At 45.3% G+C, this 15,328-nt stretch overlaps 1 protein-coding gene across 2 annotated transcripts in view; it reads left to right on the forward strand.

Annotated features, from left to right (window-relative positions):
- GC (GC vitamin D binding protein) overlaps positions 1-14,645 on the forward strand; it is a 37,274-nt gene extending 22,629 nt beyond the window's left edge. For both annotated transcript variants that reach the window (XM_006272209.4, XM_014607373.3), the window contains exons 7-13: positions 1,119-1,248; positions 2,645-2,847; positions 3,589-3,721; positions 6,829-6,926; positions 7,598-7,730; positions 9,672-9,751; positions 14,361-14,645. In XM_006272209.4, coding sequence (XP_006272271.2) covers positions 1,119-1,248; positions 2,645-2,847; positions 3,589-3,721; positions 6,829-6,926; positions 7,598-7,730; positions 9,672-9,725 — 751 coding nt within the window. In that variant the 3' untranslated portion in view covers positions 9,726-9,751; positions 14,361-14,645. The remainder of the gene's footprint in view (positions 1-1,118; positions 1,249-2,644; positions 2,848-3,588; positions 3,722-6,828; positions 6,927-7,597; positions 7,731-9,671; positions 9,752-14,360) is intronic.
- The last annotated feature ends 683 nt before the right edge of the window (positions 14,646-15,328 follow it).

The raw sequence follows: 15,328 nt of genomic DNA on the forward strand, positions 1-15,328 counted from the left end.
AGTCCAAACGACAGAACTAAAGACCACGGCCCCCTCCACACATGCAGGTAAAGGTGCAATGGGATCTAATACACAATCCACACAGTCACACCTCCTTGCCATGCCACACATGCTTGGCAGGAGGCATGATTGTGGGATCCTGCATTAGATCCCATTGCTCCTTATTGCTGCTGCAGTGAGAGCCCAATCCTGGGCTCCCCCTGCACCAGCAAAAAGCAAGTTCCCACAGCCCCCTCATCTTAGGGGCTTCCAGCCTTGGGGCCACCCCCTCCCCTCCTCCCCCTGGGCTAGAAGATTGCAGCTGCCATGATCTCCAAGCCCCAAGGGTGTATAAAGATCCTGAAGCTGGGAGATCATTGCAGCTGGGCCCTGACATGGGGAGGCATAGTGCTGGAATCCAGCATCCACAGCTACTGGGGTTGAGTCCCCTTAGCTGAGGAACTCCCAGCCCCAGTTGCACATGGTGCATCCCTGTCAGGGCTTCCAGCCACAAGGAGACCCTGCTACATGTGCAAATGAAAGCTCAGTGGCAACCAGCTATATAGTACAGATTTTTTAGGTCTAAATTTATAGCTGGTTAAAGCATGATAAGTATTTTTACTTGGAGCAGGTCTCAAGGTAATTGTTCAATTAACCAGTTCATTGTGTGATACCTGTAATGTATAGAGGGGGCCCAACACACCCACCCTAAAATAGCCAGTGACCCAGAAGTGAGGGCAGTCACTGAGGGTAACATAGGACTCTTTCCAAGTCCCCTCACTGCCTATGTTAGAGCAGGGGCTTGGAAATGGGCCTGCCATATATCTGTGCCCTAACTTCTAGATTATCCTGGGGTGGGTCAAGATCTCTCTCTCAGATGCTTTTTCATGAAATACATTAAAGGGTCTCAGTTTCCTTCCACATGAGAACAAAAACAAAATGTGAAACCTTGACATTTGTAGTGAAATAGTAGGCTTTCTTTTTGTAGCCAGTCCTCCAAGCATAGTATACATCATTCAAATCTCCATAAGTAAATCATACTGAAGACATATTACCAATATCAGCAGACAGTATATAAGAATGTTAGACAGACCTTAAAATAAATACTTCATCCCTTTCTGCATGTTTTGACTGTCCAGCTCTTTAGTCATGTTTTCTCAGAAGATACCATGTGCGTCATTTGAGGAAATTTTACCTCTGGCTGAAGATGCTGCTGAAGTGTTTTCCAAGTTCTGTAATTCAACAACTGAAGACTCTGTGCAGAAGGAGGTAGGAAGCCTAGAATCCTATACATAACTAATGGGACAAAATGCTGATACCAGGCATTTTTTTGAATGCACAACCCAGAAGAGGAAGGAAAGAAGGGAGCTGCTTTTTCTTTTTGCTTCCTTGGCTTTCAGAGGGAGGTCATACTAACAGCACAATTTGGCTTGTATTCCCCCAAACCCAGGAGTGTAATCAACTGAGGGGCACACACTGCCAACTGGAAGAGACTGACTAAGCCCATCCCCCTGCCACTGCAGAGCCATGCCACATTCATCATGCTGTTGGTACAGCTGCATTTGAAATCTCACATACTTGGGACATTTCCAACTGAGGCTGGGGACACTTCCCACTAAAGTTGATTGGAAGTGCATACACTTCTTAACAATTTTCTTTAAAGCAGCATTTTTGTTTCTGCTTCTTAATTCCCTTTGGGTTCCTTTACCCTTCATTTCAGTTGATTATTGTGATTGCAAAGACATCATGGAAGTAGCATCTCTGCTGAGCGACAAGAGTAACTGTATTTGATTTCTCATGCTCTACCTTCTGCTTTTATATTTGCTGTTTGGTTTCACATCTCTAAGGTGGTGTTATGTCCAGTCCAACAATTATCCTTATCAAAGCATCCCATCTAAGTATTTGTCTAGCCTATTTCTAAAACTATAGCTACAACCCTATCACACTACTACAAAACATATTGCCTCAAAACATCTATTTCTCTGTTTATGTATTGTGATGGTTTGTGACCCCTAAGAAAGGGTTAAGCTAATTTTCAAATACAGATAAATCTGTGGTCAGACCTTTTGGGCATTTATGCACATGCTTTGGGAGGCATCAGTGGGGGGGCACTTTAACTAACGCAACTCTGAGCGCCACACTAATTAAAAGCTCCAGAAGCATCACGTGTATCAGCAACCCCACACTGAAAAATGGTGGCAGGGCACTTTGAACTAAAACTTGTTGAATGAGCTTTAGTTTAAAGCACCCTGATGATACTTTTCAGCATGAGGATGCTGATGCACATGACGCTGGAGGCTGCTGGAGCACGTTAATTTCCACACTCCAGCAGACTCGATTAATCGAGTCTGCTCCGACACAATGTGACTCCCCTGCATGCTGGCTCTGGTATTTGCTCCAGCCATTCTGGGACCTGTGCTGCACACGACATCCACCCTAGACTAGCTGGAGTGGGCACCATGTGAGTCTCACATCTCAATTGGGCCAGAGCAGGAGCCATGTGGTGCAGTTTCAGACTGGCCAGAGTGAGCACTCTGGGCACTAAGTGTAGTCTGCAGGATAGAGGGAGCACCAGATGTGTTTAACACCCCTGATCTAAACCACTATAAAATGCCAAGTGTTACCATAGTTGGAAACACAAACTCATTACTACTTTTCCTTATAGTTATCAGAACACACCACAAAAATCTGCAGCACATTATCATCCAAGGATGAAAAATTTGCTGACTGCTGCCAGGGAAAAAATCTTATGCAAGACTATTTGTGCATATATTCACTACAACACGCTAAAGTTACATCATTGCCTGACATTGATACACCAACAAATGAACAGCTCTGTAGTGAAGACAGGGACCAGAACTCATACAGGTAAGAGATCTCAATATCCTCCTTCTGAACGAGACAGAACAACAGTTTCTGTAGACCATTATGGACCTTAAGTTGCTAGGCTGGGGGTCAACAGTTCTTGCTGTTGTGGAAGATTACTGAAGGTTCATCTGCTTATCCTCACTTTGATTCTGTCTTTGCTCATGAAAACAAGATTCATTATCTTGGTTTTATGATAATTATTTGTATTATATACAGTATAAGAGACCTCAAGTGAAATGGGGCCACCATTGTGTTAAGAGTTCTTCCTAGTCAGAGAGTCCCTACTTCAAAGAGTTCACAAACTATATAGACAAAAAAGGCAAAAGTTTGGGGAACAGGAACTATTGTGATCTCAGTGTTTGAAATAGGGTACAGAGGAATTTAAATAATTTACACAAGATCATACAGTCAGCAGCACCAGGGGTAAAGCCCAGATCTCTTAGCACCCAAGCCTGTATTTTACCCAGACTGTCCTTTCTTTCTCAGGAGTACCACCTAAAGTCTTCTAGCCCAAAAAGATCAAAGCTCTATTGAACTGTTCAGAAACATACATATGAAGATGTAGTTCCTGCCCTTTACAACAGCAACAGTGCTACTACTATTACTAAAGGAAAGTGTCAGGCAGTTTTAATATTAGGCACCCATGCCTTCACTACACTAAGAATCCTTGTTATTTATATAGCTGTCAGGTAGCCTTAGCTAACTTTTGTTTGCAACACTGGTTTTCTGGTCCTGATACAGATACATGTTTGAGATATCAAGGAGGTACACCAGCATCCCAGAGGTTTTCCTAAGCAAGCTGTATGACGCTACAAAAAAAGTTATGGATGAATGTTGTCGTGCTGTGGATGTCACTGGTTGTCTGAACAACAAGGTAACAGCTACTCATATTTCTTTCTCTCTCTCTCTCTCTCTCTCTCTCTCTCTCTCTCTAAATGTTTTGTTACATGTTACACTTAGCATATTTTATATTAGACCATAGTAAGTATAAATACAACTTAGAAAATTTGCTGAGCAGTCCCAAGTTAATGCTTACTTGTCATATCTACGTGTGTTATTAATGTGAAATAGGCTTACTGTGCAGTAAAATACTGCACAGTAAGCACAGTAAGACCTCCCCAGGAGCACATCTACATGTGCACCCTGTTGGGAGTACTCTATTGGGAGCACAGGCTGCTCCTGCCCTGATCTGCCCCCCTGCAGAAGCCAGAGGAAGCTGCAATCCAGGGGTCATGGACGCCAATCCTGATGTGCACAGGGCCAGGAGAGCTTTACTAGCTGCAGCAACAACTATCTTCTGGCCCCTTGCACATTGGGAAGGGTCCTGATGTGCACAGAGCTGGGAGACAGGTGCCACTGCAGGTGGCAGAACTCTCCTGTCCCCATGAACATCAGGTCACAGCTGCCAGTGAGCCCAATATCCAGCAGGCTTCCCCACCTAGCAGAAGGCTGGTCAGAGCTGTCCCACTTGTGGACACAAGCAGGACAGCTGTCCCTGATGGGCAGGGAATCCCTGCCCAGCTGGGGGCTCCCTGGCAGCTGCCCCACAAGTAGGACAGCTGCCAGTGAGCCCTCTGCTGAACAAGGAAGCAGATTGCTCCCCAGACCCCATCCCATAGCAGGTCAGCTCCCAGCTCCTAGTTGGAGCCAGGAGCTAAGCAGCACCAGGACTGGGGACAGGGAACTCCCCCATCTCCTGTGGCCCTGTGTTGGTGTTGTTAACAAGGAGCAAATTTTCTCCTGATCACTATGTCCATGAGCAGTACTAAACAGTAGCTACTGCATAGTTAATCTGTAACCTTATACTTACAAGTAATAGAAAACTGCACATTAGCCTAATTTACTGCACAATAGCTGTTGCACGTAGTTACGTGGTGACACTGTACTATCCGGTAGATTAGTCTACTGTGCAGTAAGGGGGTCTCATGTAGATGTGCCCACTAGGATCTAAATATAGAACTAGCTCTGGGTTCCAGTCCTGAGACCACATAGGTGCTAGTTCAAGGGTCCCCTTGTGGTCCCAGGGCTGAGACCTAAAAATCAGCTGATTTTTAGATCTCAACCCATGGATTGCAGGGAAGCTGGTTCAAGTCTCTGGATGTGATTTGAGGACTAGGAGTGATACCAGCATGCAGCCCTTACACCACATTGGGAGCCAGTTCAAGGCTTCAATGCAGCACAGAGGCTAGAAATTACATCTGCATGGCAGGGAAGTTGGTCCATGACCCTGCACCACACCACACCAACACCTTGAACCAGCAAGGGCACAGACAGAAGAAGTGACAGTTATCTCCTGATCTGGCCCCAGAAAGTGGTCTACAGCCATGACCAAACAGAAGCATACAGCTGCAGCCCACTTTGTAAGGGCCCAATCCCACCATTTCCAGAAGGACAGGGCTAATGGGGCTTAGCTCCCCCAAACACAGGGCAGCGGTGGCAACATGTAGGGCTGCAGGGCAGCCTACGTGTGGGCACCATGCAGCTGCAGCAGGGGAGAGGGGCACACACATGCAGCCAGGATCACAGCCCAGTGGTGTGCAGACCACTGCCCAGCATGGCAGGCAAGTCTGTGAAGGACCCATGGTGGGTCATGGGGTGGTCAGAGTCTAGATGGCTCATTCAGGTGTGGAGGGGGCTCCCTCGGTTGCGTGCACAGCGAGGAAGGCACTGTGGGGGGGGCACATGCTCCCTAGGTTTGTGCGCAGGGTGGAGACAGGCTGCTGCCATGGGCTGTGCTCTGCACCCCATTGCAGTTGCTTTAAGAGCTGCACAATGCCAAGTGTCTGCTGCCACTGGGTGAGCAGGGGACACAGCGCAGCCTGGCAGCAGCAGGCACATGGTATCATGCAGCTCTCAAGGCAACAACAGTGGGGCACAGAACCCAGCCCACAGTGACAACCTGCCTCTGCCCCACACACAAATCCAGGGGGCATGTGCCCCCTGTGCCTCCCCCAGGGTGAGTGCAGCAGTGGGAGCCCCCCTACACCTCTGGATGAGCTGCAAAGGCTCTGATTATCCCACGACCTACCTCAAGGCCCATTCACCACAGCCCCTATCCCTGCCCCACTCCCTCCCTCACTGTGGGGGCCTTGATCTGCCCCTCCTCTATCTCCTGCCACTTCCCCTCCAGAGATGTACCTGCTGGGTGGTGTGTCTGTGTGCCTGCACGCGCGCACTCAGCCCCCCCAAGTAATATTTTCCTCTCTCTACCTATGTCTCTGCTCCTTTTCCCCTCTCCCAGCTGAAAACAGTGTCTGGGCTGGGAAGGGGGAGTGATGTTGCTACAGCAACTGGACTGCAGGTTCACAACAAACGGCTGGAACCCGCAACTCCTGGACCCAACAGCAAACTTCTGTTGGGTGTGGGGGATCACTGGAACGCATAGAGCTACCTGCAAAGTGCTATGAGTTGCAACAGGGAGCTGTTCTTCTGTCTGTGCCCCAAGGCTCCCAGGCAGTGTAGGGAAGAAGCAGGGAGAGGACTAGAAGCCCAACAAAGCTATCTGTCAGGCTTCTAGGCACCTTACAGCATTGAGTCTTGAACTGGCAAGGCTCTGGTGGAGTAGGGACAGGGGTGGGAATGGGAGCCCAACAGCTTTATTGAACTCCACCCCCACCACCACACCAGAGTCCCCTGATAGTGAAGTAGACTCGTGTTAAGGCAACACATATTGCCTAGCACTAGCCAAAGACACTCCTTACCCCAAAAGGTGTAATTTTAAGCTGATCAGAGAACCCTTGACAAGAGTTTTCACACATGTGGATGCTTGCTTTTTAAGTGGATTCAACTTATGCCAGAGGTCACATCAAACAACACCCTAACACATCACAAACACAAACTACCAATGACTTTTTAGCTTGCTCTCAAAATTCTCCTTTCCTTTTTGAAAAAAAAAAAAATCTCTAGCTAGAACTCTCTAGAAACCAGGTCATCACACTGTGACAAAGATTACAGAAATAGTTTCTTCTCTCTGCATTACAGAAGCATCAGGGCAAAAAAGAGGTATTCCAGTTTCTGGAAAAGGCAAATGAGCTTTGTGGAGAATACACTAACAATACTTTCCTGGAATTCAAGAAGAGGTAACAATTACCTGCTAAATATTCTTGCTCTTGTTCATTCTCCTGTTTTACCCTTGTTCTCCTAAAGCTTCAACTAAGAGCTTGACTAACAAGACACTGCCTAAATAAGTCATGAACATCTATATGAACTTTTTATTTTAGCTGTTGCTTCACCAGTTTACATTTCCTTGTGACAAATATTCTAGTAGCTGAGTTCACTGGCAGAAAATTTCCTGGGGACCTAGAAATGTGAAATAGAAAATACTCATAGAAAGTAAATTTTCAATAGATTTTAAAAAATACAAATTTATTTCATTTTATTTTGTTTTATAAATGTATCTGCACCAGAAACCTGACTGAGAGAAAGATGCCTCCCCAGTCTCAGCACAGAAACTTTCCAAGGGACCTGAAGTGCTCAGACTTCAGGCCTGTGTCAAGTGCCCGTGATTTCCTTTGACAGAGGACAAGGCAGTGTTGTCTGCCCTGGGGCACCTGCTTTAGTTCACCTGCAGAACCTCAGCAGTGAAGACTGCTAGGCAGGGGGACAGTGTTGCCACCGGCTAGAGTCCACTCCTGTTCTCCAACTCAATGAGCGCTTTACTACTGATAGGTTTACATCTGGATTAGTCAAATCAGTGTAATTGTCCGTGTTTGTTCTGCAGTAAAATCTAACCTGTGTAACCACATTGCAGACTAAAAGACAACTTCCAGAAGACTATGACTGGTGCCACCCCAGAGTATATTACAGAGCTGGTAGAGGACAGAGCTAACTTCGCCTCCACGTGCTGCACTATGAACTCACCTCCATTGTACTGTGACTTGAAGGTAAAGAGAGGGCTGTTGCTCCACACTCTTCAGTGAGTCCCACTGGGTGGAATTTTTTTTGTTGTCTCGCAAAGGGTTCTTTCTGCAGCTGCTCCAGCTCTGCACTTAGGGCTAAATCCTACAATTCAAGACACCCATGTTATGCTTACAAATAGGGATCCCTAGAACCTGCAGTAGATTCTGTACAGGAGCCATAATGGCTCCAGGGCAAGGCAGGGGATATAGATTGAAGGAGATGTTCCACTACCCTTTAAAAGGATGGGCCATGTGCTCTCACTATGCTGCCCTTGATCCACCTCACTCAACCACTGGAGAGAAGTAACTCAGCATTACCATGGCTCAGTGGGGCACAATAGGGCTATGCCTTAGTCTCCTGATAGAGGCCTGGTGAAGAAAATGTTGCTTCTGCCCTCTCCTCACATTATGCACCTTCTCAAGCCCTAGGCACAATTGATCTAGCTCCCTTTTCAGGTTATCCATAGTATGTCTCAGTGGGCGCATCTATGCGAGACGCTTAATGCGTAGCAGCCTAATACTACTGCACAGTAGCGTGCCGGGCAAAAACTGTGCTTGTATGCTACTGCACAGTAGTATTAGGCTACTACAGAGTAAGCATCACAAAAAAACTGTGTGCTGATGCTACTGCGCAGTAACTGTAGTTACTGCTCATTTAGTTAGTACTTCATTAAACAAATACTAAACTAAATGTGCAGTAACTACTGCACATTAATTAACGTGTAGACATGCCCAATCAGTACTAAAACTGGTTTCAGGTGAGCCTGGGAAGAAGAATCACCCCAGGAGTGTTTAAGAAGAGCTAGTAGTGATGATATCCTCAAAATGACTGCCCAGACTGTCCTACCAGATGGCAGCCAGTAGTAGTCATTTGTGCTGATAAAGACCTCCTGGCTCAAGCACTGTAATTAGTGCTTGTTATTTCCCTGGAAGATAGCCAGGAGCTCTACAGAGAAGGCAATGTTACCAGCACAACAGCTTTATTTTTTTCATGGTCCAGGAAGGTATTGTGTCTGCCAGTCCTCATCTTCAAGTTAGAGTGGCCAACAGTTCTCATCTCACAAATACAGACACAAACCCTTAACTCCAGCTCCAGTTTGCTGTTGCCTGTCAGGGAGAGCTTGCACATGTAGAAACATTTGCCTGGATGTTAATGAGTATCCAGTGCTGTGTGACTCAGTCCACAGTCTCTCCACTCAGGATCTACAATCTATTGGATTGGATCCTTTTTTCGAGGCACCTGATTCATGTCTTTAAATGACCTGCAGTTCACAGATTTTTATTTTTAAGATACCTTCAGGTTTGTCTGAATACTTTTTAAAAGCCAGTGAGACTCAAAGGCTCTGGCTAGATAAGAGGTGTTTTAATGAGCTGTAAATGATATGTTCTGAGAAAGAGAACATGCTTTAGTTTAGGTTTTACAGGTGTTTTTTAATCTTTCTATATTCTGATGGAGTGCCCAACTCTTCTTTGCTTTTCAGCCCATTCTTTCCATCATTACTTTCTTGACCAAATGATGGGCAAGAAAATGACTCCAACTCTATCCTAAGTCTGGGGCATTGCAGAGTTGGGTGATGTTTTTATCACAGCAGAAAGCAAATTGTAACTGATAATCACAAGTCATTTCTTGACCCTCCTTTCCTTTTCCCTGGCATTGGGCACCTTTTATAGAGTATATGAATCAGTCCTGGAAAGTGAGGTGACACATACCCTATGGACCATCCTGTCTACTTATCTCAAAACAGAGCCAAAATAGGACTTAAACAGTGTCCAGGTCTTGCTCTGGTCCTCTAAGGAGGAATTAATTTTACTCACAAATTCTAACACAAAATTCCTTCCAGACCACCTTTTCACCGCTTCTCAACCTTTCTATATGATTTTCTATGGGTTACAAAAAAAATATCAACTTCTTTGCCTCCGTTCCAGATTAAGGCTGAAGCTGGGCGCACATGTGACTATGGGTCCTGCAGGTTGATCTAGATGTGAAACCAGAAAACAACTCATAGGTAGGTACAAAATCCTATGTGGAACTTAAGTCCTGGCAGATTGTAGCATGTGGTATCTGGTAAATGTGCCTTTAGTGAAGAACAGGCTTGAGAGTATTAGAGAGCTCAGAAAATGAACTGCCTCCCTTAGAAAAGCTTTTAGTGTGACTTGTTTAGCCTTTAGGATTGGTCCCAGATCCCCCAAAGTTTCCTAAATCTCATTGATTTCATGACAAGTTAGTCATGAACTTCCAGCATCTGGGCCTTGGTAGTTACAGGTTAAAGAATACATGGAGGCTGGGCACATATTTTCTGTTATATGTTGTATTACATAATAGAGCAAATGCTTCCTATACACATATCAGCAAAATGGTGAATACACTGAACCACATAATGCAAAGCCAATCCCAGTTTTTTCTCTGCCGCTTACCTTGTAATAAACAGTGGTTACCTGCACGTAGGCTAAGTGCACAAATTAGGAAATGTCACATCTTTCATCCATGCTGTCCACTTCATACTATACTTGTACTCCATTTAACCACACACTAATGGCACCTGAAACAGTGAAGAGGAAACTGGTGTCAAAGGACTGCAATAAAATATCATGACACAGAAACTAGTCAGGGTCAGGGCTGCTCTCTCCCCCCATTTTCTAGGCTTCTAGTAGCAGCTGTGAAACTGATATGCTCCAGTCATTTTCAAAGCTTCCAACAGTAGCCCTGAAACTGATTACTAGACATGTTGAAAATGATGGGAGTGAGTCAATTTGGGGGCTACTAATACTGTGGCACTGAGAGCCCTGTGTTCTTAGTATTACTTGTATTCCTTTTGAGTGAGTGTACACTCTGGATAAATCCATAGCTTTTTTCAGTCCTGAGGTTGTGCATTCATAGTACACCATACTAAGAATGAGCCCTGCCTTACACTCCACCAATATGGAAGGGCCCCAGGAGGTAAACAGGTTAAGCAAAAGGGGTGGAAAGTAAAAACCATTGTCCTGCCCTGCCTTCCCTCCTGGTGGAGGTGTTGCTCTGCTTCAGAGGTATTGCCCTTCAATGTCTGGATGTTCAGGGAAGCATTGTGTCCAGGTATTAAGCCTTCCATATGGGTTTGTCTTCACTGCACAGTTACCTTGAGTTGTAGCTAAAATGTTGCCCAATTCTCAAGCCCTGTTCCTACACAGGAGCCCTTAACTTCAGCGCATTGATGGTTTTAACTCAAGTTGGCTGACCTGAGAGGGGGAACACAATAAAATTTGAGTTAACACAACTTACCTACTGCTTGAATGACAAGTCTGCAGAATGGCCACAATCTATTAGCAGAAATTAGAGAGGCACTAGTCCTCCAGTGACTTCCCACAATTCCTTCTGTGTGCCCAGAAAGAACAAATGAGCCCTTTCACAATTCACTGGGAAAGAATTCATAAATACATAAGCTGACTACATCACTAAGACCCCTAGGGGACTTAGCACTTCAGAGGTGCATATCCTACCAGTCTGAAAACAGCAACTTTTCTGTTCTATTTCTCAGTGGAGCCACTCTTCATTCATGCTTACATCAACTTGAGAGGAGTATCTTGTACACTGTGTATAGATCAATCTAGTTAATTCAGCCATGAAGACATACCAAAAGCAATGCTGATGGGGAAACTGATATGTGGGCCATATCCTTCATGGGTGCAAACCACTGAGGCTCTATCAGTTCCATGCATTAATATAGATTTATACCAACTATGAATCTGTCCCATTGTTACATTATCCACAGTGTTAGTTGAAGCAAGATTTTTGCTAGTTTCCCAAAATACGTTTCTTCACAAAACTATATTTTGTTAGAGATAGCATTTATATTCTGGAATGGGAGGAACCCAAACAATGACCTATGGGCCTGTTGTTCCTTTTACAGTTAGTGAGAAAAAAATGAATGCAGGGCTTGCCAGGAAGTATTTGAGACAGGAGTCAAGTGATCAATCAAACTGTTGAGTCACATTGTTAGAACATAGTAATTTTCTCTGACTTGTAGTCACATAGGGTATAAGGAAATGAGATTAAGCAACTGTTTTCTCTTCCTTCTAGTGTCTCTTTTACCAGAGGTGGTCTCCAACTGAACCCTTTGGTCCTAACACACCCAAACTTTGGGGAATTTTGGCTCCATATCCAAGCACCATGGCTTTGCCTGACATAGGTCTCTTAATCCTTTTGTGGCTTATTTTATTTTTTAGGATGCACCAGAAAGCTCAACAATGGAGAGAATTTCCAACCTGTTTTGACTTTGCTTTAGTAGCCAGATGGAGAAAGCCATAATGCTCTTTTTACTACAGGTTGCCTAATCTTTGATTCCCAGAGCTGGGAACAATAATCAGCTGAATTTTGGTCCCAGCTTTGCACTGCACTGGAGTCCTGAACCAGCCCTGGCACAGGGATTGAGGCTGACAAGCTGCTGATTTTCAGTCCTAGCCCCAGTACCATACCCAAGCTGGTTCAAGATTCCAGTGCCAGGTAGCTGGGACTGATCATTTGAATGCTTGCTTGGAACTACTGAGTGGGGCAGGGGCAGATATGGGTTGCCAGCTGCAGGCTCAGGGCTCCCCTCCCTGGCTGGATTGTTGCCTGCCTGCGGAGGGGAACCTGGAACCTTGCACAATGCTGCAGATCTTAGACAATGCTGTCCCAGAGTCATGCAACCCAGGACCAGGACCTTGATGTTCTCATTCTGGGACTGTCCCACCCAATTAGGGATGGGAGGTCACCCTATTTGGGGGGGGGGAGAGGTAATTAGAGCAGTTCCCAGAGAGTCCCTCTAATTAAAAACCTGCAGCATTATGTATATTAAGCACCCTGTGTGTTTAAAAATGGCCATGAGGGCTCCTTGCAGATGTTAAAAAAACAAAACAAAAGAGCACTCTACTTCAAATTCTGTGCACTCCCACGCCAAGCCTAGTGCATGCCCAGAAGAGGCAGTGCATTAGTTGGACCCGGGTCAGCCAACATCCGTATAGATCGAGCCCTTTAGTGGGTCGTTTTGGCACTTCTTTATAATAGCTGATTGAATCAGCTTTAAGTAAAAGCGCCAAAAAGCCCCACTGATGCACACGATTTATATGGATACTGCGGAGCTGGGCAAAGTAATACACTGCTTCTTTTGGTAAAGCACAGGTTTATTTGGAAGGAGGGAGGGTGTTAATGTCTGCAAGCAGCCAGGATGCTTCAACTAAAGCTCATCCAACAAGCATTAGTTAAAACGCCCTCACGGCCATTTTGAAACATTGTGGGGCTTAATATACATGACACTGCAGCAATGCTAGAACATTCTAATTAAAATGCAGAGCAGACTCAATTAATTGTTCTAATTAGAATGCATCACAGCATGTCTATATATGTCAGAGCAGCCTGAGAGTGTCCCCTGAAGCCAGCTTAAGCATGGTTTCTTGAGCAGGGGAGAAGCCCAGGCTCCTTTTCACTTTGAGACCCTGGCCTTTTGGTGTCTCCCTTCCGCTGGTTCTCTGTGGCCCTGACCCTAGGAGCTAGCATCCAGTTCCACCCCTAAGAGAGGTACTGCATTTCTTGTTGGGGAGACTGAGAACAACCTAAAGCTCCAAGCAGCAAATATAGACAGCTCTTCTACAAACAAGTCATTTACTGGGGCAAAGACCACCCAGTTAAAAGCCCATCTCATCTTTTCCTGTATATAGCCAGCCCCAGCACCTGACTTTCATTCTTTACTTGACTTTCATTCTTTGTTTACTGAAGTAAACTGAGTTGCATACCATTATAACAACATGAACTCATTTACAACAGAAATGTTAGAATAAATCCCATAGTCTGTCACAAGGGGAAAGTGTGTCACACTCTCCTTAGTGAATCAGGTAAATCAGGCAGGGATTTTCAAAAATTCATCAGTATTCATTCAGTCAGTATTTTGTGGCTCTTTTACTAAAATAAGCAGAGTATATTTCATGCACAGAAACAGTCTTTACATTTTATCCTATAAAACACTGGTTCTCAACCTTTTTAGACTCAAGGTACCCCTCAGAAAATGCTAGATCTTAGCTCAGGGGAGGGCAATTATTTCGAGCGGAGGGCCACTTACTGAGTTTGGCAAGCCATCTAGGGCAGCATGACAGGCAGCCAGGGGCAGATAAGTATTAATTTTCTAAATTTTTTAGGGGCCCCACGGGCGAGATAGAATGGCATGGCGGGCTGCATCTGGCCCACAAACCGCATTTTGCCCACCCCTGTGTTGGTTTGTGTTTTGACTACAGAAAAACAACGAAGCAATATTTCTGTTGCACAGAACTAAAAACACCCCAACAGGTCAGAATGTTTTTTACAGCATGGGTTCTTATTTGAAATCTCTGGGTTTATCTTGTGAATTGTGTTTGCACACCTAATAGTGCTAACATTGGGTAGCTTCCTGAGGCACCGTTAAAAGGATCTCAAGGCACCTCATGGTGCTGCACTACCCTGGTTGAGAATCACTGCCATAAAAGCTATCAAAAAGTTACTTTCTCCCATGCAGCCCCTTAGGCAAGAGGGATAAGCAGCCCCTTAACTGAGTTTGTTTGGATTCATCACCCATTTCTACAAATTGCAACTTTTTGGCAGAAACCAACAGTTTGCCATCTCCTTTACAGGCACAAAAGACCAATTAAAAAGAAGACTGATCCCCCCAGTTCTTGTGATTCATGAGGACTACTGATCTCCCAGAGTCGACAGAACTAAGAGCTTGAAACCCTGCTCACAGCTTCCTGTCCATTACTATAGTAATGTGACTAGTTCATACCGTAACTACAATAAAGGTTTTAACAGCACTTCCATGCCAATTACAATTCTAATACTCTAGTTAGGAAGAAATGAGCTACAAAACTAAGATTTTAGTTAAGGTGGTAGAAAATACAATAAACCTCAGCTGAAAGAAATCAGTTTCTTGATGATGTTGCTATACCAGTTTACACCATCTGGAGATCTGAGCCTGTGAATTATTGTGTAGTTACACTGGGTTAACCTAGGAGAGATTTCTGTTTTGTTTCCATCAGATTTCTCTCATGGAAAACTGACCATATGGGTGCCTCCACACATGCAGGTATGTGTACTTGCTGCAGCTCAAATAGAAATGGCACTAATTTGAGCCAGGGATTTTTGCCTCAGTGCGTGTGCCCAGACATGCATTTGGGTGTGGAGCAAATTGTGCCACTTGGGGCAAAATAAACCTACCCAGCTCCTCCCAGAATTTACAGCCAGGGGAAGCTAGAGCCTGGAGCAGCACCTGTGCTGTCCCCAGCAGTATAAAAAGCTGCCCTGGCAAGTAGCTCAAGGCTACTTGCTCTCAGGAGCTTCTGGGAGGAAGTTGGCCCCGCCTCTTCCTGTCCCTACTACTCCTGCTACTACTAGCTTGCTCTCAGGAGCTTCTTGGGGAGAGGCTTCTGGAGGGAAGTTGGCCATGCCCCTTCCTGTCCCAGGCTGTTGCTGCTCATACTAGCTTGCTCTTAGGAGCTTCTAGGGGAAGTAAACCAGGCCACTTCCTACCTTCGGTGGTGGAGGCTGCTGCTGCTAGCCGGCCTACTCTTTGGACCTTCTGGGGAAAGTTGGCCATGCCCCTTCC

Source organism: Alligator mississippiensis, chromosome 2 (assembly GCF_030867095.1).
Source record: "Alligator mississippiensis isolate rAllMis1 chromosome 2, rAllMis1, whole genome shotgun sequence".
NCBI classification, from domain to species: domain Eukaryota; kingdom Metazoa; phylum Chordata; order Crocodylia; family Alligatoridae; genus Alligator; species Alligator mississippiensis.